General features: G+C 48.4%; 1 protein-coding gene across 1 annotated transcript; it reads left to right on the forward strand.

The window, feature by feature from the left end:
- The first annotated feature begins 5,837 nt into the window (after positions 1-5,837).
- LOC111773429 (uncharacterized) lies at positions 5,838-22,442 on the forward strand. The gene is made up of 6 exons (XM_023640431.2): positions 5,838-5,929; positions 18,597-18,853; positions 20,907-20,955; positions 21,235-21,341; positions 21,822-21,874; positions 22,152-22,442. Exons 2-6 carry the CDS (start codon positions 18,772-18,774, stop codon positions 22,308-22,310), a joined length of 450 nt encoding a protein of 149 aa, XP_023496199.1. The 5' UTR covers positions 5,838-5,929; positions 18,597-18,771; the 3' UTR covers positions 22,311-22,442.
- Positions 22,443-26,466: the final 4,024 nt, after the last annotated feature.

Consider the following 26,466-nt stretch of genomic DNA (forward strand, 5'->3'; position numbering starts at 1 on the left):
TGGAAGACTCCCTCTGGACCATGAAGGCAAGCCCACTCACAGAGCAGAGAACAGTGAGGCACAGAGAGGCAAGACGACCCGCTCAAGAGCGTGCGGTTCGTTTAACGGCAGAGCTAGGATTAGGACCCAGGCTCGCCCACTTCCAGTCCACTGATCTTTCTGCTACAGAATTATCGTCAATTGCCTTAGCTCCTGCCTCCTCTCCCATGCTCCAGGCCGGTTCCCACACGCCTTCTGCCTCTGTTTGCTGTGAGTGGAGGGTTCGGCTGGCTCCGACTTGAAAAGAAAGTTGGTTGGTCTGAGCAGCTGTGGGCCACCTGGCTACCGACTGGAACAGAGACAGTGTGGATTGTCTGTGAGGAGCTCCAGGGTCTGGCAGGATTTCGGAAAGTTTGACGCAGGCTAGAGTCAGAAGCATGGAACATTTTCAGAACTAATGGATTCTGTTCTCTCTGGAAACACCAGGAGCTGCTCTTGCCCTGTCTGCAGGTTACTGACTCCTTCCTCTCCTTCCATGCTGGAACCGAATATTGCTATGGGTCATTTGAACACTTTCCCCAGGGAACAAAAGCCCTCGGGCACGTGCACGATGGAGAGTGTGTGTGTGTGTGTGCACGCGCGTGCGTGTGTCCTTTAAGGAAAGGGAGAGGGAGGAGCGGATGTGGACTGGGGGCTGGCTGGATCAGAGGTTTTGTCTGTTTCCAGAACATTTGAAAGCTGTTGGTGGTGACACTCTCTAGTCAACTTCTCCTTTCTGGAGCTTCAGTTTTCAGAAGACAAATTATTAAGAAGAGAACGGTTGCTCAGTGGTCTGTGGGAATCAGCTTTGTCAGGGCCTGAGGGCCCGAGAGACGATGCACTGGTGTCACACATAAACGGCTGCTTCCCCCACATGCTCAGCTGGCTCCTGATGGCAGGGGGCCAGTGATCCAGGACCCGCTTGGCCCTGGCTCTGCGACACCATCAGCCCAGCACGGACATGACCAATTGGAAAATGTCCCAACCTCATTTTGCCTGAAGTTGATGAATGAAGGAAAATTTCTGCTCTGTGTGGTACAGTAGAAACAGGGCCGGGGGCCGGCCTGGTGGTGCAGCAGTTAAGTTCACAGGTTCCGCTTTGGCTGCCCAGGGTTTGCCGGTTTGGATCGCAGGTGTGGACTTAGCACTGCTCATCAAGCCATGCCGCGGCAGGTGTCCCACATACAAAATAGAGGAAGAAGAGCACAGATATTAGCTCAGTGCCAATCTTCCTCAGCAAAAAGAGGAGGATTGGTGGCAGATATTAGCTCAGGGCTAATCTTCCTCCAAAAAAAAAGAAGGAAAGAAAGAAAAAGGGCTGGGATGCGATGCCTGGATCTAGTCTTAGCTCTGCCACTAATGGGCCATATAAACTTGGATAAATCTCTTTTCTCTGGATCTAGTTTTCCTGCCTGTACAACGAAGAGGGTAGATAATAACAAGGAACATTCTAGGGGCATAGGCTATGTGCCAAGCTGAGCTAAGGACCTTACAAGCATTAGCTCATTCAAGCCTCACACCAATCCTATCAGGTAGGTATTATTTTAAAGCCCATTTTACAGATGAGATAACTGAGGCACAGAGGGTTAAAGCGACTCGAATAAGGTGCCAGAGCTGGGATTCGAACCCAGCGTCGCCCAGCTTTAAAGTCGATCATCTGTACTGCATGATCGCTAGGGTCTGACATTCGAGACTTTTTCCTGGAAGAGAAAGACAGAGAGGATGAGAGAGCGGAGGAAAGGGGGAGAGAGGGAGGGAGAATAATTCCTGCATGGTGGAAAATTTGAGGCCTTTGTACTGTAAAAAGAGAGAAGGGTGTGTGCAGGGTGGAGTGCAGTGGCGAGCAGCTGTGTGATGAGAAATCTTGTCATGGCTCCTTTTTTGCAGAAACTTTGTTTTGCCTTCAAGGAGCCTCTCAGCAAGGATCATTATTACATTGTTGACAGGTGCAAAAAGCCCCCCAGCTATCCCCCACCCAGACACTCACAGTTTAAGGTGATGGAACTGTTCGTTTGTTGCTGAAAGAGAGCGCCGGGCCCCCAACTCTTCCTCTCCCCCATGGCTTGATCTACTTCGCTCAGCAAAGCCTCTTGTTTCCAGGCAACTGGAAATAAGAAGGACCCAAGGTCTGCAGAATCTTGCCCTCCATGTCAAGGATTCAGAGTCATTTCCAAAAACACTGTCAACTCTTTTCTAGAAAAGTGCTTTTCAGACCAGAAAGTGTTGCCGCACAGTCAGCAGAGGGCACAGGCATCCGGGACGTTTCTCCCCTGAATACCGTGTGTGCATGAGTGTGCGCGAGTCCCCGTAGCTGTCAGCAGGAGGAGCAGTTCATGCCTCGGGCTTGCCAGGGAGCAGGACTTCACCCTGACAGCACCACTCCTGGGCTTGTTCCTGAGCACAGGATGGAAAGCAGACAAAGCAGGGTTTAGATTCCAGCCCTGCCCTTGGATGGGAGGTGTGACATTGGGGTTGTTCGGGCTGGTTGTCAGACTCCTCCACTGTAGAAAAGGAAGAGTGATTTCCTTGCAGGAGGACGTGAGGATTCCATGGGGCTGTTCTCAGGATAAATGCTTTCTATGTGTCACCTAGCCCAGCACTTGACACCGTTAGCACTCAGTACTAGCACCCTGGCCGAACCACATGGACCAGGGTGAGCACCTGACACTGAGTGCCCACTTAATGCCACACACTGCTCCAAGGGCTCCACATGTCCTCACCCATACAATTCTCTCAACAGCCGCATGAGGGAAACGGTCCCAGAGAGGTAAAGGAATTTGTTCAAGGTCACACAGCTGGTAATGATGGAACCAGGTTTGAACCCAGGACGTTCCTCCATAGAGTCTGCCATCCCACGACGCTCCAGGCTGCCATCTGTAGCTGGTATCCACGTGACTGTGCACATCAAGCGACTGAACTCCTCTGTGAAGATCATCCACCCTGACGCGTGTCTTAACCGTTCGGATTTGTCAGGGCTCCCACCTGTCCTCAGTTCTTACTGTGTGATCAGGGCCTCAGCCATGTGAAGTCCAGAAAGTGGAAAAGCTCTCTGACCCTTAGTTTCCTTCTCTGTAAGGTGGGGTTGTTGGGAAAAGAAAATAAAAGCACGTGTGAAAATGCGTGGCCCACAGCACGTGCTCCACAAACACCTGAGTAACATTTTATCTTAAGGGGAGGGGAGAGTCTGCTTGGGCAAATGCGACATGAATCGGATGCCTTGCCTTTGCAGTCTCTGTGGGTTTTCGTTTTCTGATGTCTGGTGACAGGGCCGGGCTCCTCTCTCTAGGGCTTTATTTCCTCTCCCAGGACTGCTGGTCTCTGAATCAGTCCCCATTCTGGAACCTTCTCAGGCACTCTCAGGGTAGGATTTAGGCTGGGGCTAAATAGATAAAGGCAGAATTTTAACCTCACGGTCTTGTTTAAAGTGAATTTTTCTCCATTCCTAGAATCTCTTGTCTTGTTCCAGGTCCATGAAATGCCTTGGAACCCACAGAAGGAAAACACGTACTAAAGATGCAATTAAGACGACGTCTGTTGCGGGACACTAAGAGAGTTGTCTGATCTTCCTGTCAGGCCTAACAAGCTTCTTTACACTTGGTCCTGTGCAGAATGCTGCTGGTCCAAGGCTATTTATTCATCGAGCATTGTCTGTGTTAGGAGAGCTTGGAAACAGGCTCAGGAAGAGACTGGCTAACAACGACGGTGTTGCTATGGGATGGAACGCTGTGGAACCACAATAAAACAAAGAAAAGCTCCAAAGAGAAACCTCTAGTATATATTGTTGGGTTAAAAAATGTGTAACAGCATGTATAGTATGCTACCATTTGTATAGAATTAAAGGGGAAAAATATTTATATTCGCTTGTATATACACAAAATCTCTCTGGGAGGATACGCCAACAATTGGTAGCACTGGGAACTTTTGGGAGGAACTAGGTGGGTGGGGGCAGGGCAAGAAGGAAGCTTGTCATTGTATACCATTTTGTACTTTTTGAATTTTGAGTCATGTGACTATGTTACCTTAGTGATTTTCTGTTGCTGTTGTAAAGAATTACCACAAACACAGTGGCTTAACACAGTGTACGTTTGTTATCCTATAGTTCTGTAGGTTAGAGGTTTGACCTGGGTCTCACTGGGTTAAAATCAAGGTGCAGCAGGAACGTGCTCCTTTCTGGAGGCTAGAGAGGAAAGTCCATTCCTGTGCCTTGTCTAATTTCCAGAGCTTGCCCACATTCTTGGCTTGTGGCTCCTTCTTCCGTCTTCGAAGCCAGCAGTGCCGCGTGTCTCTGGCCCTCCTCACAGTCGCACCTCCCTCTGCCCACAGCCCGGAAAGGCCATCTGCTTTGAAGGCCTCCTATGATTAGACTCCACCCACCCAGCTAACCCAGGATAATCTCCAGATCTCAAGATCCTTAATCTAATACCATGTGCAAAGTCCCTTTAGGCATGTAAAGTCACATAATGATAGAGTCCAGGGACTAAGATATGGACATCTACAGGGCCATTATTGTGCCTCCCACAATCACCTGTTCAAAAAGTTAAAAAATTTAAAGAAAGAATAACAACTAAGATTTTGTTTGGGCTGCTGGCTGGAGAGTGGAGTCACTGACGGAGCACAGGAGCAGGGGAGCAGAAATGGTCAGGGAGGTGGAGAATCAGGACTCCTTCAGGCATATTAATGTTGAGATGCTGGTAGACTTTCCAGGGGGGAAATCAGATTGACACTTGAATTTGCGGGTCTGGGGCTCTCACAAGACTTGCTGGGGCTAGAGGTACAAATTTGGGAGATCAGCATGCAGGAGGCGGTGAAAGCCAGGAACCTGGTGGGGAGCTGCCTGGGAGAGGGCATGGATGGAGAAGAGGAGAGGCCACGACCATGCTCTGAGCCCGCAGGTAGGTGGAGGAGGGACCAGCAGAGGAGGCTGAGAAGCAGCAGGAAAACCCCACAACGGCCCCAGGAGGCCTCCCCAGCAGCCTCCATCTGAGGAGTCTCGTCCCCACGCCCAGTTTTCCTTGATCTCACTCCCTTGTCCATTTTGTTTTCGGGGATGAGCACAATCTGTAACTCTCTTTTATGCTTGTTTATTGCCTGTCTTTCCCCATCATGTTGCGAGCTGCCAGAGCTCTGGCCCTCTGGACCCTTGCTGTACCTCCAGCACCGAGGCCAGTGCCCTGCTCAGAGTAGGCACTCAATAAATATTTGCTGAATGAATGAAAACAAGAAACTGAATCTGTGTACCCTGGAATCCGTAAACAAAGAAGACAGCTCTACAATTTACAAGTTAAGGAAAAAAATAGTGCAGGTCTCCTACACCCGCCACTGACTCCCCGACTCTGAAAGGGTGCCTAAGAGTTGTCTACTGAGTGTGATTCTAAACACCCCTGTTCCGCCTGGTGTTGCCTTGCTTGAAATTCCACCATCGTCCAGTCATTCCCCAGAGTGAGGCATTATCCTCTTGGCACAGGGCCTGGCACCTAGGAAGCACTCAATAAATTTGAGCCACTCTTTTTATTATTATTTTGTCTTTAAAAATGCAAATCCCTGGGAAAGATGGCCCACTGAGTCAGTAACTCCTTAGTATGAATTAGTCTAGCAGCAGAAATAGTTAAGGAAGGAACTTAGGGTGGGGATAGGGGTGGGGTGCAGAAAGGGAGAAAGTTTCCAAAAAAAATGGTAGGGGATCTAAAGCCAGTCTGGGTCTGTGGTTTTGCCGAGGTCCACGCCTGCACTGCTCAAAGAGCGCTCCGCAAGCTGCCGCCGCCACTGGCTTCTCCTGTCAGGCGGCGGAGGAAACGCAGAGGCTCTGGGGGAGGGGCAGGGACCACGGGGTGGGGCGGCGAGCAGCGCGGCTGAGAGCGGCCTCGTCTGCATGGACGGCGGCTGCCGCGCCGGCTGCTCGCCGGGGACACAGGTAAGGCGTTCCGAGAAGGGCCAAGCGTTTGCTTTCAGTTTCTTTCCTACTTGTCTGGGATCTGGGCTCGGCCAGTAGGAAGTGGGCACTATGTGGCCTCCAGAGATTGGAAAGCCAGGCACCCGCTTCCCTTAAACTGCTCCCTAGGGCGCTGCGCATCCCAAACCCCAAATCAGATGTGTGATCTGACCGCTGTTTATGGGAAGGGATAGTGTCCCTGGGATTGGGGTCTGTCTAAGGCTTGGAGGAAAAAGACTGAACTGCAGGTTGAGCGCCTTAGGATAAGCACTTTGGGAACCTACAGGCAAATGTATATTGTTTGGTAAAATTTCCCCCATCTGCCCTACATCTCAAACTAGACAGTGAGCCCCCTGAGGGCAGGACTCCTGCTCTAGTGGAAAGCTTTCGGCCTCCCAACACTTAGCACCGAGGTTGGTGCATGGGGATTTGTCTACACCTGCCTGATCCATATGGTGAACCCTTGAAATGCTGCTGGTCTGAACTGAACTGTGCTGTAGGTGTAAACGCATACTGATTTCAAAGACTCTGTAAGAAAAAAGGACATAAAATACCCCATTAATAATTTTTATAACAGTACAAGTTGAAATAATTATATTTTGGATATACTGGACTAAATAAAACATGAAGATTAACATCACCTATTTTCTTTTACTTTCTTGAACGTGGCTACTGGAACATCTTAAATTCTATCTGTCGCTCACACTGTTTCCGTGGGACATCTCTGGTCTGTGCCGCCTGGCCTCTCTCCTCCGCCGGCTCTCCCCCCTCAGCTCTCAGTTCAGACTAGAGGTGCCCTTCTCCCGGGAGGCTGAAGCCCTCAGTCTTTCATTGGCCTGAGCGGGATCTCTGGCACATTTATGTTTGTTAAATCGCTGATTACACCTTAGCAAACGTGTTGCTCATGCCGTGTAATCTAAAATCACACCCTTGGTTCTGGGATAAAGGATTCAGGAGGCAGCAAGCAGGAGGGGCACCAGGGCTACCAGCTTCATAAATGTTATCTCCTTTAAATTTGTTTTCATGACAGCTCTGTGAGGTAGGCATTATTTACTTTCTCAGATAAGGAAACTGAGGCTCAGAGAGCTCTGATAACTTGCCCCAGCTCACCCGCCTTGTGAGAGACGTGGGGTCAGTCCTTGAAACCTGGTGTGCCTGGCTGGATGGGTGAGGTTCCCCCCACCGGCAGCACGTGGCTTCACTCCTGCATCCTTTGAAATGAGTCACCAAGGGTTCCCCCACTTTTCTGTGGATCTTATTATGCCTGCACATGGAAGGGGCTCATGAAGGAGACCCTGGATAATTTCTTCTTCAACACAGGTTTCTGGACTGTGTGAGGAACGAGCTCAGGACTGGCTCTCAGAACCCTGGGTGGGTCCTAGGCCTGGTGTGGTCCCTAACTTAGCAAGTGGCCTAGGATGGTAGCTTTGGCTCCTGTTAAACAAGCACCTTGCCAGCCTGTGATCCCAAGCCCGCTGGCTGGGAAACCAGATTAGGCTGCCCTCATTGACTAATCCCTAAGAGGTTACACCTGGAATTAGAAGATTTTTTTTTCTAAATAAGAAAATTTTTTTAACGCTCTGAGAACATTTCCTTATGTCCAAATTTCTGTTGAATGTGCTGAAAACGAAATTCTAGCCAAGGGAGTCCATGTTGCGTGTGTGGGGACGGGGTGGGGGGCGGGCAGGAAACCTCAAGTTCATTTTCCAGGATTAGGGGGCTTGTGATGAGCCCCGCAGTGGAGTTTTCCAGAGGGGTTTCCTAGGGCGGCCACGTGGGAATTCCTATCCGGCATCATTGCTCTAATGACTAGAAATCCCCATTATCTGTCTAGCAGATCAGAGAGGAAGGCCAGGTTTCTTCCTAACCTGCTTATGAACCCTCCCTGTAAAGCCGTTTATCAGAGAGGCGTCAGCCCGAGGGGTGCTGTACCCCGGGCTCTGATGGCCCTCTTGTCAGCGCTGAGAGTGAAGAGCGAGTGGCTGGCGGGCCCCTCCACGTGGCCCGGGCCTGGCCCCCCGGCCTGTTCACTCAGCGCCCCAGTGCAACGGGCAAGGCGGCGAGGATTAATTTTCCCCACGGGCTCCCCACCTCGGAGGGTGGGCGGAAGCGTCCTGCAGCGGTTAGTCCTCAGAGGATTTCTCCATGAGCAGTGATTGTCATCTGTCCAGCTTGGCAGAGCCATCAATTAATTCTCTACTAGTCTTTGAGGCCTGGATGTTAAAAAAAAAAAAAAAAAAGGATTAGGGAATACATCCTTTACCAAAATCCCTTTGAAACTTGGTTCTGGGGTTGAAGGTGTGTTGGGGAAAAGGATCAGAAAGAACTGTTGGTAAGGGTTTGAGAAGCTCTTTCTTTGCTAAGTGTGCTTATTAGCAATGGGTGCTTCTGTTTCTTGGTTCCCCCTGTGACTGCCAGCCAGTCAGGACTCTCGTCGCCCCGGTGCAGCCATAAATAAAAGGAGGGAAACATTTTATATGAATAGAGGCCCTGTTAAGTTACTTCTGGAAAAAAACAACAAACAAATTCTTTTAAAGATCTTTCTGCCTGTCAACCACTGAGATTGTCAGGCATATATGTTGCCTTCAAGTTAATTTTTTCTGTAAAAATCTATAAGAAAAAGCCATTGCAGGGTAACCTAACCTTGCAAGCAGCAGCTTTGATGGAAGGAACAAGACAAAGATGTTTTTCCTATTTTGCTAAAGCTTGTTATTTATACTCCCCTAGAAGACCACCACCTTCAGAAAAGGGGCTACATCTGCAAAAACCAAGGCAGACATGACCTTAATCTCATCAAGGCTGAGAGAGAAAGGCAGGCGCCCTTGTTGAGGGCAAAGCGCCATCCCTGTTTGGACAGGAGGCGTGAAATCCTGGCGGAGGAGCTTGGCAGCGCTGTGGGTGTGCTGGGTGGGGCACGGGTGGAGGAGGGGTGAGGAGGGCACAGCTCCTGCGAGGGCCCTGCTTTCCGCAGCTGCAGGCGCATGCATGGTCAGATGCTGAAAACGTGATCCAGCAAGCCCTGCCTACGAGTGGCACAGATAGAAACAGACCGAGGAAAACTGGCTGGAATGTCTGACAGGTGATAGAGAGACAGGTCAGATTGGAGGCTGGGGGCCAGGAGGGTCTGGGACCAGGAATGACACCCCCCACTCAAGTCGTTGCTTCCGGCAGCAGATTCTTCCCGAGCCACCAGCTGTGCTCTCACTGGCCGCTCTCTTTCACAGCCGTCCCTCTTGCTTTACGGTGTGTATTTATTGAACATCTACGCTGCACGTGGCTTTGCATTTCAAAATGAGCTAAATATAACGTGACTCCAGTGAGTCTCAGGTGCCACGTGCACTCGATTAAGGTGACATTTACTGGAAAGTGTTTTAAAATAGAATCCCAGGAAAGTGGACAGAGGCTAACCCTTGCTCATCATACATCAAAACAGATTTATGGCAAGAAAACAGGTTCTTTGCAAAGCTGCTTCGCTGACCTACATTGAAAGCAGCAGGAGTTACTCGAAAGAGGTGCGAGCGGCAGGATAAATTACCAGCTCTGTTAGATGAAGAAAGGAGACGTTCTGTGCAGAGACGGGAAACCCAGGGGTTGTAAGAAGTTGACTGCCGTGAGGTTTTTTTCCTCCAGGCGCTGGTTCGTAGGCAGCTTCAATGATGCTCAGACTGCCTTTTGGCAATTCCGTTCCCTCTGAACTCTTCTTTTTAAAAACCGTCTTCACTTTCCAAAGCTTCTCTCATCTCCAAACTGGAGCTCCTGAGTTCTCAACTCTATCTCCTCCCTCACATCTCCTAATTCCAAATGTCTCCTTTCTTGAAGAACCTGTCATCATCTACCTCATGAGGGCCTGCCGCCCGCCCGGGGCCAGCTCTCTCTCCACCCTGCTCTCTCCTCTTGTCTTTCCTCTCCTCTCCTCTTTCTCTCTTTTAACACAATACAAGCTCACTGCAGAGACACAAAGTCAGAGAGAAGAGTAGGAACATCACCAGGAATCTCACCACCCAGAGATGGTTTTTGGTTTCTACCTGTCTGCGTGATGTGGACGTGGAAAGAAGGCCATAATGTGTTGCCAAGTGGGAGAAGGCACACACAGCAGCCAGACGCACTCGCCCAGAGGATTCATTTTAATGGAGCATATTTGACATTCTCTTGTGTTATCTGCCTTTTATTGACTTGGCAATACAGTGTGAACTTCTTTCCCTGTCAACAAGTTTGTTTCCACAGATCACTTTAATGGTTAAATCATATCCCACCTTATGGAGGTCCCACAACTGACTCCGCAGTCCCCCGTTCCTGGGTATTAAGGGTGTTTCTCCACTGCTGCTGTCGTAATGACTCAGCAGTCACCTGTCTTAGGGAAGCCCTGCACACATGTCCTTGGCTGTTTCGTCAGGATAGATTCCTCTCAGTGCAGTTGCCGGGTCAAGGAAGTGTGAACATTTGCAGGGCTTTCTGACACTCACCACCAATTGTCCTTTACAAAGATTGTAACAATTTGCCTTCCTGCCAGTGTCTGTCCCCAGAACACTTGCCAGGGCTGAGCGTTTTCATTCTTTTTTTAAAAATTATTTTTTATTTTTCCTTCTTCTCTCCAACCCCCCCAGTACATAGTTGTACATTTTAGTTGTGGGTCCTTCTAGTTGTGGCATGTGGGATGCCACCTTGGCGTGGCCTGACGAGCGGTGCCATGTCCACACCCAGGATCTGAACCGGTGAAGCCCTGGGCCACTGAAGCAGAGTGTGCGAACTTAACCACTTGGCCATAGGGCTGGCCCCCCAAATTATTGTTTTAATTTAACTTCTTCAGTTATTAGTGAGATGGACCATATTTAATAGATGTATGCGTCTGGCTATTTACATCTGTCTTTGTCCAAACATTTCTTGGGTGTCGGTTTGGTGGCAGAACTGGGTTTGTAGCACCGTGCAACGATTGGTGAGACCTGGCTCTTCTGCAGGGGTGGCAGTCTAGTGGGTGACAGACGAGGTAACAGAGGATTATACTCGTGTGACAAGCGCTTTGGTGACAGTGCATTGTGGGAGGGTCACCCAGCCTAGGATCTTGAGGGGTGAGGACTGGAGAAGGGAGACTCCCTGGAGGAGGGGACATCTCAGTTTAGTCCTGATGGAAGCATAGGAGGGAGGAAGGGTGCCAGAGACTTTGTTTTATGAACTGGGTAAAACTTCGTGTTTTTCCTAGAGTTCTTAATCTCAGTGATGTTTTCAAAGACATTATCTACATTAACTTTTGATTTTTGATATTTGTGTTGCCATAAATTTGGCATATGTTATCATAAATTTTGTGCCAAATTAGTGCTGAGCAAATATACTTAAAATATCTTTTCAAGTGTATGGGTTTGCCTTGTGTTCTAGAATCTCTGTCTTTACCAGTATCCATGATTTCTAAAATAATGTTCCATCCTGCCTCTAACTGAGTTTTTTCGGTCACAATGGTTTCAAATTGACTTTTCCATTACATGTTTGACTGTAGTCTGAAGTTTACATTTGATTCCTCTGTTTTCGATACTCTCCAATGTTTCACTGAGGTCAAACAGTTCTTGGATGATGTAACGGAATTCCGTGATGTCAGAAGAACTTTTTGCTGCCTTAGTCATTACTGGGTTTAAAGAATGGGCAGCCTTAGAATCTTTTGGGGAATCTTATGTTGAAATCCATTGAGTTTGTCATAAATCTTTTTCATCATTGTACTATCCCTGCCCCCTCAAATTATTATGGGCCAGAGTCAGTTGTTTTTGTTGGTGGTCTACTGAAAATCCACATAATCCTTCTCAAGCTATATCATTTACCATGGACAAAATTTTTTAAATGTTTTCTTACAAATATATTTGCATTTTGAAAATTTACAAATCTGAAAATAACTATTCCATGTGGCCTACATCAGGAGATGTGTCTGTCATTGCACTGTGCAATATCTAGCATTTCTTACAATATTCAAAATGATCTCAGCCCAACAAATCTGCTACATTTGAATTATTTGATTTTTGTTTTCTGTCTGCTAAATAATGTGTAAGGTTATTTGGCATTTGTATCCTGGATAAATGTTCCACTATAATGCTATTATTAATCTTTTATGATTTCTGCACAGGAAGAAAATTCTTGTTAAAATGCTCATAGATTTTCTCAGATGCTCCTCTGAATGCTACATAATGTCTTGCTAAATACAGAATTGTGTTTATTTTGTGCTCCACAGGAGCATGCCAATATTTCTCTCATCATATGGAATCTGTTTTTGCAGCATTAATAATTCCATATTTTTCAAATTAAATTTGAAGTTTGAATACATAGTCCTACTATTGATGTTCATTTCAGATTCTTCCTGTTTACGAAAAAAGTGCTAAATGCCCCCAATCTTTGCACCTCTCCTTCTTCCCTAGTTGATTTTTCATTCTCAAAGAGCTGGCAAAATACAGAATCCTTTGAAGTCTATAAAGTAACCAGAATCTAGTGATTTTTCTCCTCACCTTTTGGAAAAAATTGTGTCTGTTATATTTCCCAAAACTTCCAACCTACAATATCTTTTGAAAAGTAAAACTTTCTTACTCGTGGTGGATAATTTTCAACAAGAGTGCGCCTTTGCTTCGTTTTCAAATCATGTGGCCATGTATTGGGACTGTTTGCATGTTTTTAAATTTTTCTTGAAATCCCTCAGTTATGGTCGGCAACGTAACTAAGAGGTCAGGTCACATCCTGCTCACATTTCTGTGACACGTGGACTGAAACCAATGGCTCTGAACTCTTTTATTTTTATTTTTTACCATTTCTTTTCCTCTCCAAATTTATTCAACAATACGAAATAGTTTTATTTCATTTCTTCTATAAGCAGCTTTTCATTTTCTGTTTTTGTTTTGATATCTTTTTTTCTTCTTAATATCTTGGGAGAAATAATATATAAGCTTAGTGTTTTATTTTAGAATTTGTAACTTTAAAAAATAATGTGTAGCGAGCTATGAAATTTAACTATGGTTAATTTTTGTCCTGAAGAAATTTCCTTTAACAACCCATGAACAATAGCTAGGCTTTAATTAGCACTTCACTATATACAAGTCTCTAATTTATGAATGTAAAATAATTACTTTGTGGATACGTAATGGTAAATGAACATTAATTACTACAAAAGTGAGTTATGTCATAGTGAAAACTTGTTAGATTAAAATGAGAAACTCTGAGCTACTGTTCAGGCAGACAATATGAATTATAATGCAAAATTTCAAATTTAGCTAATACACAAATAAATACTAATAGAGGATTTTTTTAAAATTTAGATAAAAATCAAAACAACAGTTGGAAGAGCAGCTTTTTGTTTGGAAGTGTTAGTCATTGTAGATGTTTTAAATCAGCGAGGTCTCCTTCTACTTCAACTTATGAAGAAGCAAGTGTCAACACTGTTAGCAAAACGTTTATTTCCATCTGTCAGAAAATTATCACAATAAGGGGATTCTTGTTAGATAAGACATTTTACGGTTATCTGCCAGAAAATTATTGTAATAAGAAGATAAATGACCTGCTTTGGAATCAGTAGTTAAATAAAAATGTGAAAAAAATTTAAAATAATAACAATGTCTCGGATGTGGATAGTCCCCTTAGATGTCACGCCTTTGAACAGTAAACTACTTGAACAACCATCCTTGGCTACTCTAAACGTTTATGTGGCCGTTCCAGTTAATGAAGCGTTCCCACAGACACAGAAACAAGCTGTGCAGGACATGGAAGAAGGGCTGAGGGATCCTGAGGCCGTGTTTGGATGCTGGTCGCGCTGTGTGCTGTGACCTTGGGTAGTTCGTTCCTCACTCCCTAGGCCTCCTCAGTCACCTCATCCACAGATGGGGTAAGTGTGCCCAATCCTTCACACTGCTGCCTGGAGGCCGCAGGGATGGCCCTGGTTCTGAGCAGTGAAGGAAATCAGGAGATGTGCCTGAGGTTTCCATTTGGCACTTGATAAAATGTGCTTTCTTAAGAAATTCTATTATGATTTCCAATCGAATGAATTCTCTCTGCCGGGCCAGTAAAGGGCAGTCATTTTGATGAATTTGGGATCAGTTCCCGTTCAGTTGCCTGTGGACAGCTGCTCGTTTCACATCCTCTGCGGGAGCCCAAGAGGATGACGTTCTGATTTTCTTGGGAAGCCGAATCTCAAGGCAACTGTTTGAGGCTTGCAAATAAGCCACTGAGCAAACTGGAAACCTGAAAGTGATCTTTAAAGCAACCCCCAACCAATAAATGGCTCTGTTGTAAACCTCAAGAGGACACAGGGTTTCTATTTTGAGAAATGAAATTTTGCAAAAACAACCAGAAAAACAGTTAAAGTCCCAGAAAAGGTGAGAATCTTTACTTCAGAGGAAGCTAACTTAACCATCTTCGCCTGCTGTGTTCCTGGTGGCCCTGCTTGACTACAGCAGCGCTCTGTAGTGTGGCCAGCCTGGAGAACGGGAGTGTGTCCCGTCTTCCGTCCATCCATCAAGCATCTACTGTGGGCCTGCCCTGTTCTAGGCACTGGCCTACACACTGGGAAGATAAGTAGATCAGAATGATCTCGCTCCACGCAGGGCTCCTGAAGTCTAGTGTGTGAGCTGTGTTTCGTGCATCCTGTCTTCCCAGGTCCTGTTGCTCCTTTCTTCCACCATCCTAGGTGACAGCTTTCCTTCATCCTCAGGTGACGTGTGCACCTTCTCTTTTCAAACGTTTGTGGAGGGAAAAATGACTGCGCGTTGACTACCCTGCCTTTGCTCAGAGCACCCTGGAATGTCCATAGTCTCAGCACTGCCTATAGGAATCCTTCCCATCGTCTAGGACCAGCACGAATGCCACCTCCTCCATGCAGCCTTCCCTCATTACCCAAGTTAGAAATGACTTATCCTTCCTCTCTGATCCAATAGCCATTTTAGCACTGACCACACACCTGCTTTCTGTTAGGGCTATGGGCTCAGTGGATATGTCCCTCCTAGACTGGGGTGGGAGGGTGAGGTGGGATAGCACTCTCTGAGCCCAGGTCCCATGTCCAGTTGCTCTCCACCCCTGCAACCTGTCTTATACTCCTGGGTACATAACATATGTTACAAAAAATTGGCTGGATTGGACTTTTTTCCTTGGTTTTAGCTGCCCAGAGTCAGCCAGATTGAACTCCTCTCTGGTGGCGTCACTGTCCCGGGTCTGATGGTCTAGCTGTTGAATACTTTCTGGTCTCCTTTATTCTCCACACCCATCGCCCACCAGACGACCCCACTCCTGCCACAGCTGCACGCTCTCATTTTATGAAACAGCAGCCCCCCAGTCCAGCTCAATAACTGGATGGTTACTTACACATTTGCGTGAGCTTGAACAATGCTTGACATGGTTTTGTTCTGAATTTGCCTTTGACTCAGGGAGGGGAACACTTCACTGGAACTGCGGGCACCAGCAGCCAGTGAGGAAGTGTTTTGGGCAAGGCTGTGCCTCTTGGTCTGACGTGGCTTCCGCCTCCTCCAGGCTCCCTGACCTGAGGACCTGCCCCCGGCACCTGGCTCTGTCTGCTCTGGCACAGCTGTCTACACAGCTGCCACGTTGCCGGCCAGGAGGCCCCAGGGAGTTTCCTCTTCCAAGAGAATGTCTGTCCTCCTTGACACATACTGCTGTTGAGAACACCCGTTTCTTCTCCTGCATCTTTTCTCTTGCACCCTCGATGTCCCACCCGTTGGTGAAATGCCGCTCTCCCACCCTCTGCTCGAGAAACACCACGAGTCCTCAGAGCAGTGCTTCTCAAACTTTTGGTCTCAGCGCTCCTCTCTACTCTTAAAAGCTATTAAGGAACCCAAAGAGCTATTGTTTGTGTAGGTTCTACCTATTTATGTTTACCATATTTGGAATTAAAACTAAGAAAATTTTAAAATATTTATTTAATTAATTAAAAAGTGGTACTAAAACCATTACATAAATAATAACACAGTTTTATGAAAAATAACCATATTTTTGCAAACATGAAAAATTTAGTGAGAAAAGAGGGTTGTTTTACATTTCTGCCAATCTTGTTATTAACGTCTGGCTCCGTAAAAGACAGCTGGAGTCGCGGGTCCACTTCTGCACTCAGTCTGCTGTCGTGTCACGTGTCACGTAGCCTTTGGAAAGCTCCACTCCACACTTGAGAGAAACTGAGAGTGGAAAAGGCAGCCAGCATCTTAGTGCTATTATGAAAATAAGTTTGCCCTCAGCAGCCCGCTGAAAGGATGGTTGGAACCCCCACGTGGCCCCCAGACCACACTTTGAGAGCTACCCGCTGCCTTGGACCGTCAGTGTCTTGATGGCAAAGCCGTTCCCTGTTCATCCTTGTAGCCTCGGTTGTAAGCAGACTGTGGGTGGGACTCAGTAAATCTTGTTTGAAATACGTGGAAATATCTGTGTCGCTGAGGGTTGTCCCCTTTGTCCTAGTCACCCGGGGAAGCGCTCCCCTTACTCCAGTGGCGCTGCTGGCGCGGCGGCATGGACAGCCTCCCGCAGCGCTGGCAGTTCTGCTGAAGGCCCTCGTGGTCTTAGGTCCTTGTTCTTTGAGGAGCATTTTGATTTTTGGAAACAGCCAAAGGCCATTTAGAGTGAAATCTGGGTAGTAATATGGGTACATTGAGTGACACTACAATTTTGGATTTTTTCAAAGTAACATTGACTTCTTAACATTTGGATTGTAACCCTACTTTGGTAACCATTCCCCTAATTCTAAACATATCTTCACACGTGTGCCAAACGACGTTTGAACACGTTTAATAACTGGGCCATCATTCGAAGAGCAAAAATTGGAAACGATCTAAATGTGCACTACTAGGAGACGCGTTCAGTCAACTGTGGGCGTCCATGATGGAACAGAACACTTGGCAGCTGAAAAAGAATGAGAAAGTTGTGTCCATATTGATAATAAATCAGCTCCAAGATATATTAAGTGAAAAAGCACGAGGCAGAACAATGTATATAGTATGCTATCATCTGTAGGACAGAAAGCTGTATTGTGTAAGTATGTGTCTATGTGTGTGTGTGTCTGTATGTTTGCTCCTGTACACATAAGGCGTCCAATAAACTTGGAATGCTGGGGGCCGGCCCCGTGGCCAAGTGGTTAAGTTCACTTGCTCTGATACGGCGGCCCAGGGTTTCGCCGGTTCAAATCCTGGGCACAGACATGGCACCGCTCATCAAGTGACGCTAAGGCAGCATCCCACATGTCACAACTAGAAAGACCCACAACTAAAAAAATATATATACAACTATGTACCGGGGGGCTTTGGGGAGAAAAAGGAAAAATAAAATCTTAAAAAACCAAACAAAACTGGGAATGCTTGTTGCCTCCAGGGAGGGGAGCTAGCCGGCTGGGGCCAAGGGTGGAAGAGCAGCTTTTCAAGGGCTGTCCTCTTGTACCTTTTAAATTCTAAACTGTGTGAACGCTATCTAATAAAACAAAAACTTTTAGAAGCCCCAGACTGAAAAGATTATGATGTCCCCTCCTCCTTCCAAAATCAAAAATAAAAACAATTCTAACAGTTAGAAAGGCTGACCTCTCAAAAGACTTCTTAGTATTTCTTAAGCAATAGTATGATTATTAGAAGAAATGTACTTTGTATACGAGGACCTGTGTAAGGGGACACTAGAAGGGGACAATGAGATGCGTTTGTGAAAAGAAGCAGTCTTTTCTGTAGCCGTGCGTTATTTTCTTTCTTACTCTTGCCCCATTTCACAAACAGGGAAACTGAGTCCAGGGGGGTTAAGTGACTCCCCTGTGTGGCCTGGGCACTTGGTTCCAACTCTCGGCTCGTTAGGGGATTTCCCGACTGTTTCTGCAGACGTGTTTGAGGGGACGTGGTGGTGGGTGGAGGACAGATGGGGACAGATCCTCTTTCATTTGGTCTTAAATACACCTCTCTCCTCGCGTCATACCGGAAGCAGAGGCTGGAGGCCGAGGCAAGATATTAGAGCCTGCAAGGGCGGCTTGTGGCCCCGTGTCTTCCCTGCCATCTTCTCGGGCCACCCACGTGGCCAGGCAGGCCATCCTCCTCCAGGACATCAGGACGTCACCCGTGGTGTTTGGTGGCACAGCTCTTCTACTTCCCAAACTGGCATTTCCCAGTTCAGTCACCACCAACTTCATCCTGCCATTGGCTTGGTTCAGAGTGGCTTCGGGCTGTTTCACGTCAGCTTCTCCTTCAGAGGCCAAAGATTGCCATCAACTGAGGGGTTCCGGAGTCTGTGCTGGAGGCTCGCCGCAGTTCCAGCCGAGGTTGGGTGACCCTGGTCAGGGTGCTGTGAAGGAGTCTTTGGCATTCATTCATTCATTCATTCATTCAATAAATCTGTATTGAATATATTTGTAATGTGAGGCACTTTTTCAGGCACTAGGAATACAGTGGTGACCAAAACAGATAAGGCTTCTGTTCTTGTGGAGTTTACATTCTTGATGAGAGACTGACAATAATCAAGCAAGGAAGTAAATGATCGAAGTAAATCCATCTGCTAATAGATCAGAGGGTGACGTGGCAGAGAGAGGCTGGGGAGCCAACTTTGGACCACGTACTTGGGGAAGGCCTGTCTGAAGATGCCTTCCTTAAGAGAGAAAGGCTATCTCAATGCCTTTTGAGGCCCTCCCCTCTGGTGGTGAAATTGGAACATTCTCCCCATCCAACAGGTTCCCGTGGAGGAATGAAAGAGATCAAGGGGAAGAGAGCTGCCAGCTCCCTGGGGCCCTGCACCTGCCAGCTGCCGCTACATACTCTGAGAAACACTGCTGCCAGCTAGAGGGGAGCACCTGTCCCAGAACCTCAGGACCTGGGACGAGAACCTCTGGGTGACTCCTTGGAACAATGAATCGGACCACCTGTGGGTTCCAGCACTCCAGAGCCAGCAGTGCCTTCCTGAACAGCTCCACACCATTGCTCTTCTTGGGTAAGACCAGTGGAAAAGCAGCCCTAGGCAAAGTGGCTATTACTTACTGCTAAATGATGGTCTGACCGTTTAGTTCTTAAACAACCCTGCCAGGTAGGTATTCATACTATGTCCATCTCACAGATGAAGAAAATGAGGCCCAGAGAGGTTAAGTGACTGCCCTAAGATCACACAGGTCGGAAGTGCCTGAGCTCCAGGTCTCTGGACTCCAAGTCTCAGGCTGTTTCATGCATCATCCTTCATGCTTGTTCCACTCGCCCCCACTGACATTCCTCTGCCTTCCCACGATGTGCTGCTGCCTTTCTGATCCTGGATGGACACCCTCACGCTGTCTGTCCTCCTTGCTGTAAGCAGGTGTGTCCTACCCCGGCCAGCTGGTGCTGTCGGCTCGCCTCTCAAGCTCGGGGCTTACATATGACTTCTCATGCTCCCACTCCCCCCACGTCAAGCCCTGTGACTTGAGACCTCATCTCGGGCGTCAGTGCCATGGGTACTGGGAAGATCTACTTCCAAGTCTGCTGCCTCCACTTTGCGCAGAAGGTGGGCAGGAGCTGTCAGAGAGAAACTGTGAGCTTAGCTTTCTTACCCGGAAGGGGCACGGGAAGAAAGACGGAGAGGAAGCGAGGCGTCCGACTGCTGACACGATTCCCTCTGGGCTTCATGCCCTGAGAGGCGGTAATTCTTGGTGGCTCCACCCAGATGCTGTTTGTCATCAGTGGGTGTCGGACTGTCCCGGTGACCCACCGTGCTCCCTCCACCCTGTCTTGGCGGCAGTCCTGCATTCAGGTGTCTGAGCAGTCTTGTCTCCCCAAGACATGTGTCCGGAGAGGGGCTCCCTGCTGTAAGGCTGAATCACACAGCTCCTGGTCATGGGAAGGACGGGAAGGGGCCTGAGCACGGGGGGTGGAGAGCTGTAGGTTTGGGGTCAAAAACATGAACCAAGTGCTGCCTCCAGCACTTCCCTGGGCGAGCGGCTCACCCTGCATTTCCTCATGTGCACAGCGGGAGGGTCAGGCTGCATGTGGTTTAAGATTCCTTCTAACTGAGAATCCAGGGCAGACTGCCACTGGAGGGGGATGGACTTGGTGTGTCCATCCCTCGACGCAGGAGACCTTTCTCACAGTGGGGATGACAGCACCCCACGCCCTCACAGACCATGGCAGGCCCTCGCTCCTGCCATCTCCGCTGAGCGCCAGCCCCACCTTCTGGCGTCCTGACCCCTGCCAGCCACCTCACATGCCCCTCCCCAGGTACCAGTCACCTGCATGGTCCTGGTTGTCTCTGTTCTGGATATCCTGTCGTATCTGGTCACCTTACCCTTTGTAAGAAGGTAGAACTTGCAAGTAAGGGATCACAGAAAGGCGGTAAAGTGTAGGGTTCCTAGACGCACAGTTTAAAGTCAGAGAGACAGGGCTTCCAGTCCTAACTCTGCCGCTTACTGGCTCTGTGACCTTGAACAAGTCTGATCTCTGTGAGCTGGTTTCTTTACCGTAAGACAGGAATAATAATTGTTCCTATTTCATTGTCTGTCTATGAAGATTAAATGAGATAATGACTGTGCCTGGCATATGTTGCGTCTCCAGTAGACAGTGGCTAATGTTACCATTTAGATCTCATAGAGCTCATTTGCGTGTGTGTTGTCTTCGTTTGGGCTGCTATGGCAAATTACCACAGACTGGGTGGCTTATAAACAACAGAAATTTGTTTCTCGTAGTTCTGGGTGTTGGTAGGTTCAAGATTACCACTAGCAAATTCAGTGTCTGGTGAGAGTCGCTTCCTGGTTCTTAGACTGTCGGCTTCTCACTGTGTCCTCACAAGGTGGAAGGGCGAGGGAGCCGTGTGGGGTCTCTTTTATAAGGGCACTAATCCCATTCATGAGGGCTCCACCCTCATGACCTGGTCACCTCCCAGAGGCCCCACCTCCTAATACCATCACATTGGGGGTCAGAATTTAACATATGAATTTCGGCAGGGTGCAAATATTCAGTCTATAGCATGTGGGTAAGAATTACCCTAAATCTCCTTTCCCTTTCCTCTCTTTCCCTTTCTGCAGAGAATATCACCACCTTGAAGCCAGAGACTGAAACTGAAGAATTCAGCGGGTGGGTGAGAGAGGGGCTGGAGCTATGGAGCGGGAGAGTTGGAGAAGGGGTCTGCTTGGCCCTGATGTGGGGATGGTGTGAGTGGGACCATGGCCTTGGAGGTTGGGAAGAGAAGAGAGGCTTCAAACGGAGGCAAGAGATGGTTGGCTACTGGGGATGTGGAAGCCCAGAGGTGGAAGAGCTCCTGGAGGAGGGAGGCCCCAGGGCAATTTGTGGACAGTCATTAAAGCTAGCCAGAGCCGCTGCGGCGTCCTCATCGCTCTCGTTTGCTTCCCTCAGTTTAGGCACAGCAGCCACAGCCATTTCTGTCTCCGTTGGCGTCATGGCCCTCATCTTGCTCCTAGTGGGTCTCTTGTCCATGACCCTGAAGAAATGGAGGCACGAGAGTGAGTTGAAGGAGCTGGTCCTGGAACTCGGAATGAAGAAAGGGGAGACACTGGGGGCAGAGATGGGGGTGTCTTTCTCATGGGGCAGCCTTGGGGGATGGGAGGAGTGGGCACGCTGAAGGTCTGTTCTCTAGAGTTGCCAAGGACTATGTACATAGCAACAAGATTTATTTATGATACAGATTCTTTATGCTGAAAGCCATATATAAGCAGTCTGCATAGACACTTGTGGTTTATATGCATTGACGAGAGAAATATTGACGCCAAATAGTCTCATCTAAACAATAACCAAAATTACACCGTGTACCAGTAGAGCTCACTCCCCCATCTCTACCTGGGCGCTTGGCTCATCTCTGAGCCCAATGAGCTGAACGTGGTGGATTTTGCATTTCAAAGCTCAACACTAAGTCCGGGAGTTGACCAAGTAAAGATGGTTACTACCCCAACCCAGGCTGACTCTGAGTTTATTAATTTTTCTAGGACTATTTAAGAAACAACTGAGGCATCAGACCAACCTTCTCCACAAATCCTCGGTAGGAAAATAGTCAGATCACACCTCAAGGGGCTTCCAGTCATCTCTGCCCTGATTTCATGCTGTTTCCTAGATAGACCCAATATGGGGGGTGGTGGGGATGAGGCAGAGAACAGCCCTAAAAGAAATGTTTCTGAAATCGAAGGGAACCCAGGGCTTGCTCAGCAAGAGCCCGGAGTTCCACTTGCTGTCCTGTAGGGATGTCCGGTAGCTGGTTTGGTCTTTGGAAGTCTCTGGAGCCCAACCTTCCGCCTCTAACCAGGGTCCTCCCTCTATAGGAGCTGTCCTGCCATGCGGATGCCATATATTGCAATGTGATCAACCTGGCCCCCTGGAAAGAGGATGACTTCGCCATCTATGCCAATGTGCTCCCTTTTGATCACCCCAGGAGAACATCACCAGACCAAGTGGAATACACCTCTGTGCTGTTCCACTGACGGGAAGCTGATGAGATGCTTCCACTTGGACAGTCAGACCTGTGCCCCGGCTGGAACCTCAGTCCGCTTTTGCTTTAGATGTATGTGTGTGTGTGTTTTCAAAAATGCATAAAACAATTTCTGTTGGAGGTAGATGGCTGAGTATTTCTTCTAATTTATTGGAAGCAAAGTACAGTTCTGGTGGAAAGGGGTATCATATGAGGGACAAGGGACATGCTTCCAGACACTCCCAGCCCCCGAAGAGGGTTCCTGAGGCAGACTGGCCAACAAAGGAGCCCAGTGTAGCTCTGCCCCTCCTGAGGGTAGGGCTGAGGAGGAGACGGTGCCGTTCAGGGCCCGGCTGCTCGGTTTTGTCTTTCCCGTCTCGCCCTGTCAGGAATGAACGCCCTGTGGAAGTTAACGCGTGAGTGACGCTCACGTCCATGGAGACCTGAATGGCTGACTGCCTTGTGTGTCTGCCCAGCAGAATTGCTGGACGGTCTACCAAGTGTCGGGGGACGGGTGGGCTGCAGGTGCGCGTGAGGTGCTTCTTACTGAGGGCTGGGGCTTGGTGAGCTCACCGAGAGAACGGAGGGCCACCTGGGAAAGGAGCTGGGGAGGAGCACCTAGCGGAAGTGGGTCCATGTCCCGCCACTGACCAGGGACAGCTCCCGGGGGAACTGTGGACGATGTCTGGAACTGGGCAGTTGGTTCACTTCTTTCCTTCATTTAAAAACATTTATTAAATATCACCGTATTCTAGACCCTGGGAATAACAGCAGTGAACCCAACAGACAAAATCTTGTCCTCACGGAGCTTCCCTTCTAGGAGGGAGAGACAGGCGGTAAACAAACAGACAAGCCAATACACAGACTGCCAGATGGCGGCAAGGAGAAAAATAAAGCATGGAGAAATAAGGCATGGAGAAAAATTAAGTCATGGAAGGTGGGGAACCCCAGCTGGGAGTGGGTTGTTGTTTTGCACTGATGCTCAGAGAAAGCCTCGCTGACATTTGACCTAAAGGAAGTGAGAAAGTGAGACCTGGGATGTCTAACAGCAGCTCTGGCTTCTACCCACTAGATGCCAGAAGCACACAACACACACCCCCTACCCCGTTGTGTTTTTCTAGTTATGGGAGATGTTAATGGGTGTTAGGAAGGATAGATTAAACCAAAGGACCAAATAAATTTGGGAAATGATGAATAAGCAAAGAGTAATGGAGAAAAAGAAATTTTCGCTTGGAACCAAAGCTGACAGCAGCAGCTGCTTGTCTTCTAAGGAGGTGGCACAGCTCGCAACAATAAGAAAACGCACCCTGTAGGGCTCTGGTCCACATCCAGGGACTGGTGAGGGGAGGAGGAGGCAGAAACGAAACACTGTAGTGAAAGGCTTTTCCTGAGCGGATGAAGGGCAAGGCCAGGAGCTACCGGCGCTTTGTTTCAGCAGAGATGGGTGGTGACCACGTGCCCTGCTGTGCTGGGGACTTTCTTGGTGCACGTCTGTTGTCCCAGCGAAATTACCATTAGGTCCCCTTTCACTCTCAGAAGTGTCATAGTTTGGACGATGAACTATGTGGTCACCTGTTAAGAAGGCTTTGAAAGTGCAAAAGTAGATCTAGGACCAAGTGAGGAAGGGAAGTGAGGTGGTTTTGTCCATTAAAATTCGGAGAGTGGAGTCGGGCAGGCATGGAGGGGGCTTCCCACCTGGGAAGTTTTGAGGGGAAGGGGCTAAAATCCCATCTGGCGAAGCCTGGCACCACTCCACACTCGGTGCAGCCCTCCGAGCACACCACCGCCTGGAGGGTGCTCTGGGCAAGGAGACGTCACGGAAAGGGGACTGAAATCGGTGCCTTGGTCAGCACAGAGCAGAAACAAGAGGGAAGCGGTAAGAGGGGCAACATGAGCGAGCTGGACAATGTAGGCGGGGCTGGACTCAGAGCCGGAAGTGACCACAAGGGCACAGACCCTCCGGAATTCTCAGAAATCTCAGGGAGGGCGCCAGAATTTCCAAAAACCCTCCAGCTGGGAGATTGAGCCGGCTGTATTTAAATCTTAGTGGATGGGTTGACCTCAGAATGATTCTGGGTTGTGAAATTTAAACAGGCTTGTTTGTTGCAAGACTGCTCAGAGCCTTCAGTGTGCAGGGCACTTTGTGAGCAGCCCTGTGGTCGTCTTTCAACTCCCTTTTATTTCCCCAGGAAGCACCCCAAAGGATAGGAAGTGTTCCTTGTGACACCCTGTGGGAAGAGCGTGCTTACAGGGCACCTGCCCAGGTGCGCTGTCACGGGGGATCCCGGCCACCAGCCTAACTCTGCTTCAGTGTAGCCATTAGAACTTCATGTGGGCAAGGGGGTGCTGTGCCCAGGCTGGAGCCAGGACGCCCCCTCTACCAGCCTCGATTTGTGCACAACAGCCCCAAATTCTTAGCAAGGCGGCAAGAGACGTCTCTCTAGACCCATAGCTCTCAGCGGGGGACAATTTTGGTCCCCTTCCCAGGGGACTTGTGAAACTATCTGGAGACATTTTTTATTGTCACAGTGGGGTAGGGGATGTGTGTTGTGTGCTTCTGGCATCTAGTGGGTAGAAGCCAGGGCTGCTGTTAGACATCGCATAACACCCTAGACAGCCCCCCGGAATGGAATGATCCTGCGTAAATGTCCGTGCTGCTGCCATGGAGAGCCCTGCCCTGAGCTCTCCCTGGGTTCACGGTGAGCCTGCCGCCACGCTGGCTCCCGCAGATACCCAAAACGAAGATGTCGTCCAGGCTGTCTACGCCCCAAGCTTGGGCCCCGCGGTGATTCCAACAGTAAAATGAGCACCAAATAATGATTAGGAAGTCTCAGCAACTAGGACGAATGACCAACCATCCTCATTTGTCCCGGTTTATCATTGAGAGTTCTAGGTTCCAGGAAACCCCTCAGATCTGGGCTGCCAGCAGCTGGAACTCTCCACTACTGAGCTAGCTTTGTGATCCTGGAGCAAGCAGCTGCCCCTCTCAGTGAGGACAGGAGAATTCTGGACATTTCCAGCCAAAGCCCAGAGGGCAAGTGAGTTACGCTCCAAGGAGGCCCGGGTCTCAGACACTAAGACAAATTCCTCCAGAGAAGCTGTTCCCAGTCCAGCGGCCTGGTGGGCGCTGGCTTCCTCTCCTTGCTCCCCACCCGCACCCGCGGCTCCCGCACGGCAGCGCTCTCAGAGGAGCTGCTCAGCGCCTTTTGCTGAATCAGTGAATGGGTGCTGCTCATCTAGAAGATTCTTGAGAAATTTTGTTAAGTAGGCCGAGGCGCTTCCAGACGTTTGGCCATATGGCGGTGATTACTTCTCCCGGGAAGGCATAATTCTGTAAGGCTCTAACATCCCCAAGGAAAACGTGTCTGTGTTCACAAGGGCAGGCATTTGGAAGAAGAGCTGCTTTGCAAAGTCCCGAGAGAAATCCTCTCCGCGGGACTGGAAATGAGGCTCGCTTGCTCTCTGACTGTTTCTGTTACGGGATAGAAAAAGCCCTGCAAAGAGAAGTTTGTTACTGACATTATTAGGAATCACGGGCGCACGGTGATGATAAAAAGCAGACTGCCTTTAGTTGGCTTTTATTATTTTTAAATTCTCTACAGACAATGCACCCCTTTAATGCCTGGTTCCAGGATGGACAGTCCCACTGCACACCTGCCCCCACCCCCCACTGGGTTCACCACTTTCCTGTCAGCTGTCAGTCTTGGCCCTTCACTTATCGTGTACAACGCTTGGCAGGTTAACTAATTTCTTTAAGTCCAGATTTTCTCATCAGTAAAATGGAAATAGTAATTTCAAAGATTATTGGAATAATCTATGACTACTTTGCAGATAGGTATTTCTGATGATGTTATATGAAAATATTCTGTAAACTAGAAGATGCTGTAGAAAATGTGAAGAATTCTTAAAAGCTGATTATATTACAGTTGATTATGTTATAAGAAGTTATTTCTCATTGATTAGTTGAATGCACTGGATCAGCAGGACTATTTTGCCATCAGTAGAAGGGAGTGGCCATTACCGGTTACGTTTCTTTTTTTGAGAACCTGCCTCAACTACCATTTAGCAACAGCTCCTCTTAAACAGGAACTCAAGAAATAATTAAATTACGTGGCCCCCTAATTTTTCACTTCCTTAGGAGCCAATCATCTAGGTGGGGAGTTAAAATA

Source organism: Equus caballus, chromosome 5, assembly GCF_041296265.1.
Source record: "Equus caballus isolate H_3958 breed thoroughbred chromosome 5, TB-T2T, whole genome shotgun sequence".
NCBI lineage: Eukaryota > Metazoa > Chordata > Mammalia > Perissodactyla > Equidae > Equus > Equus caballus.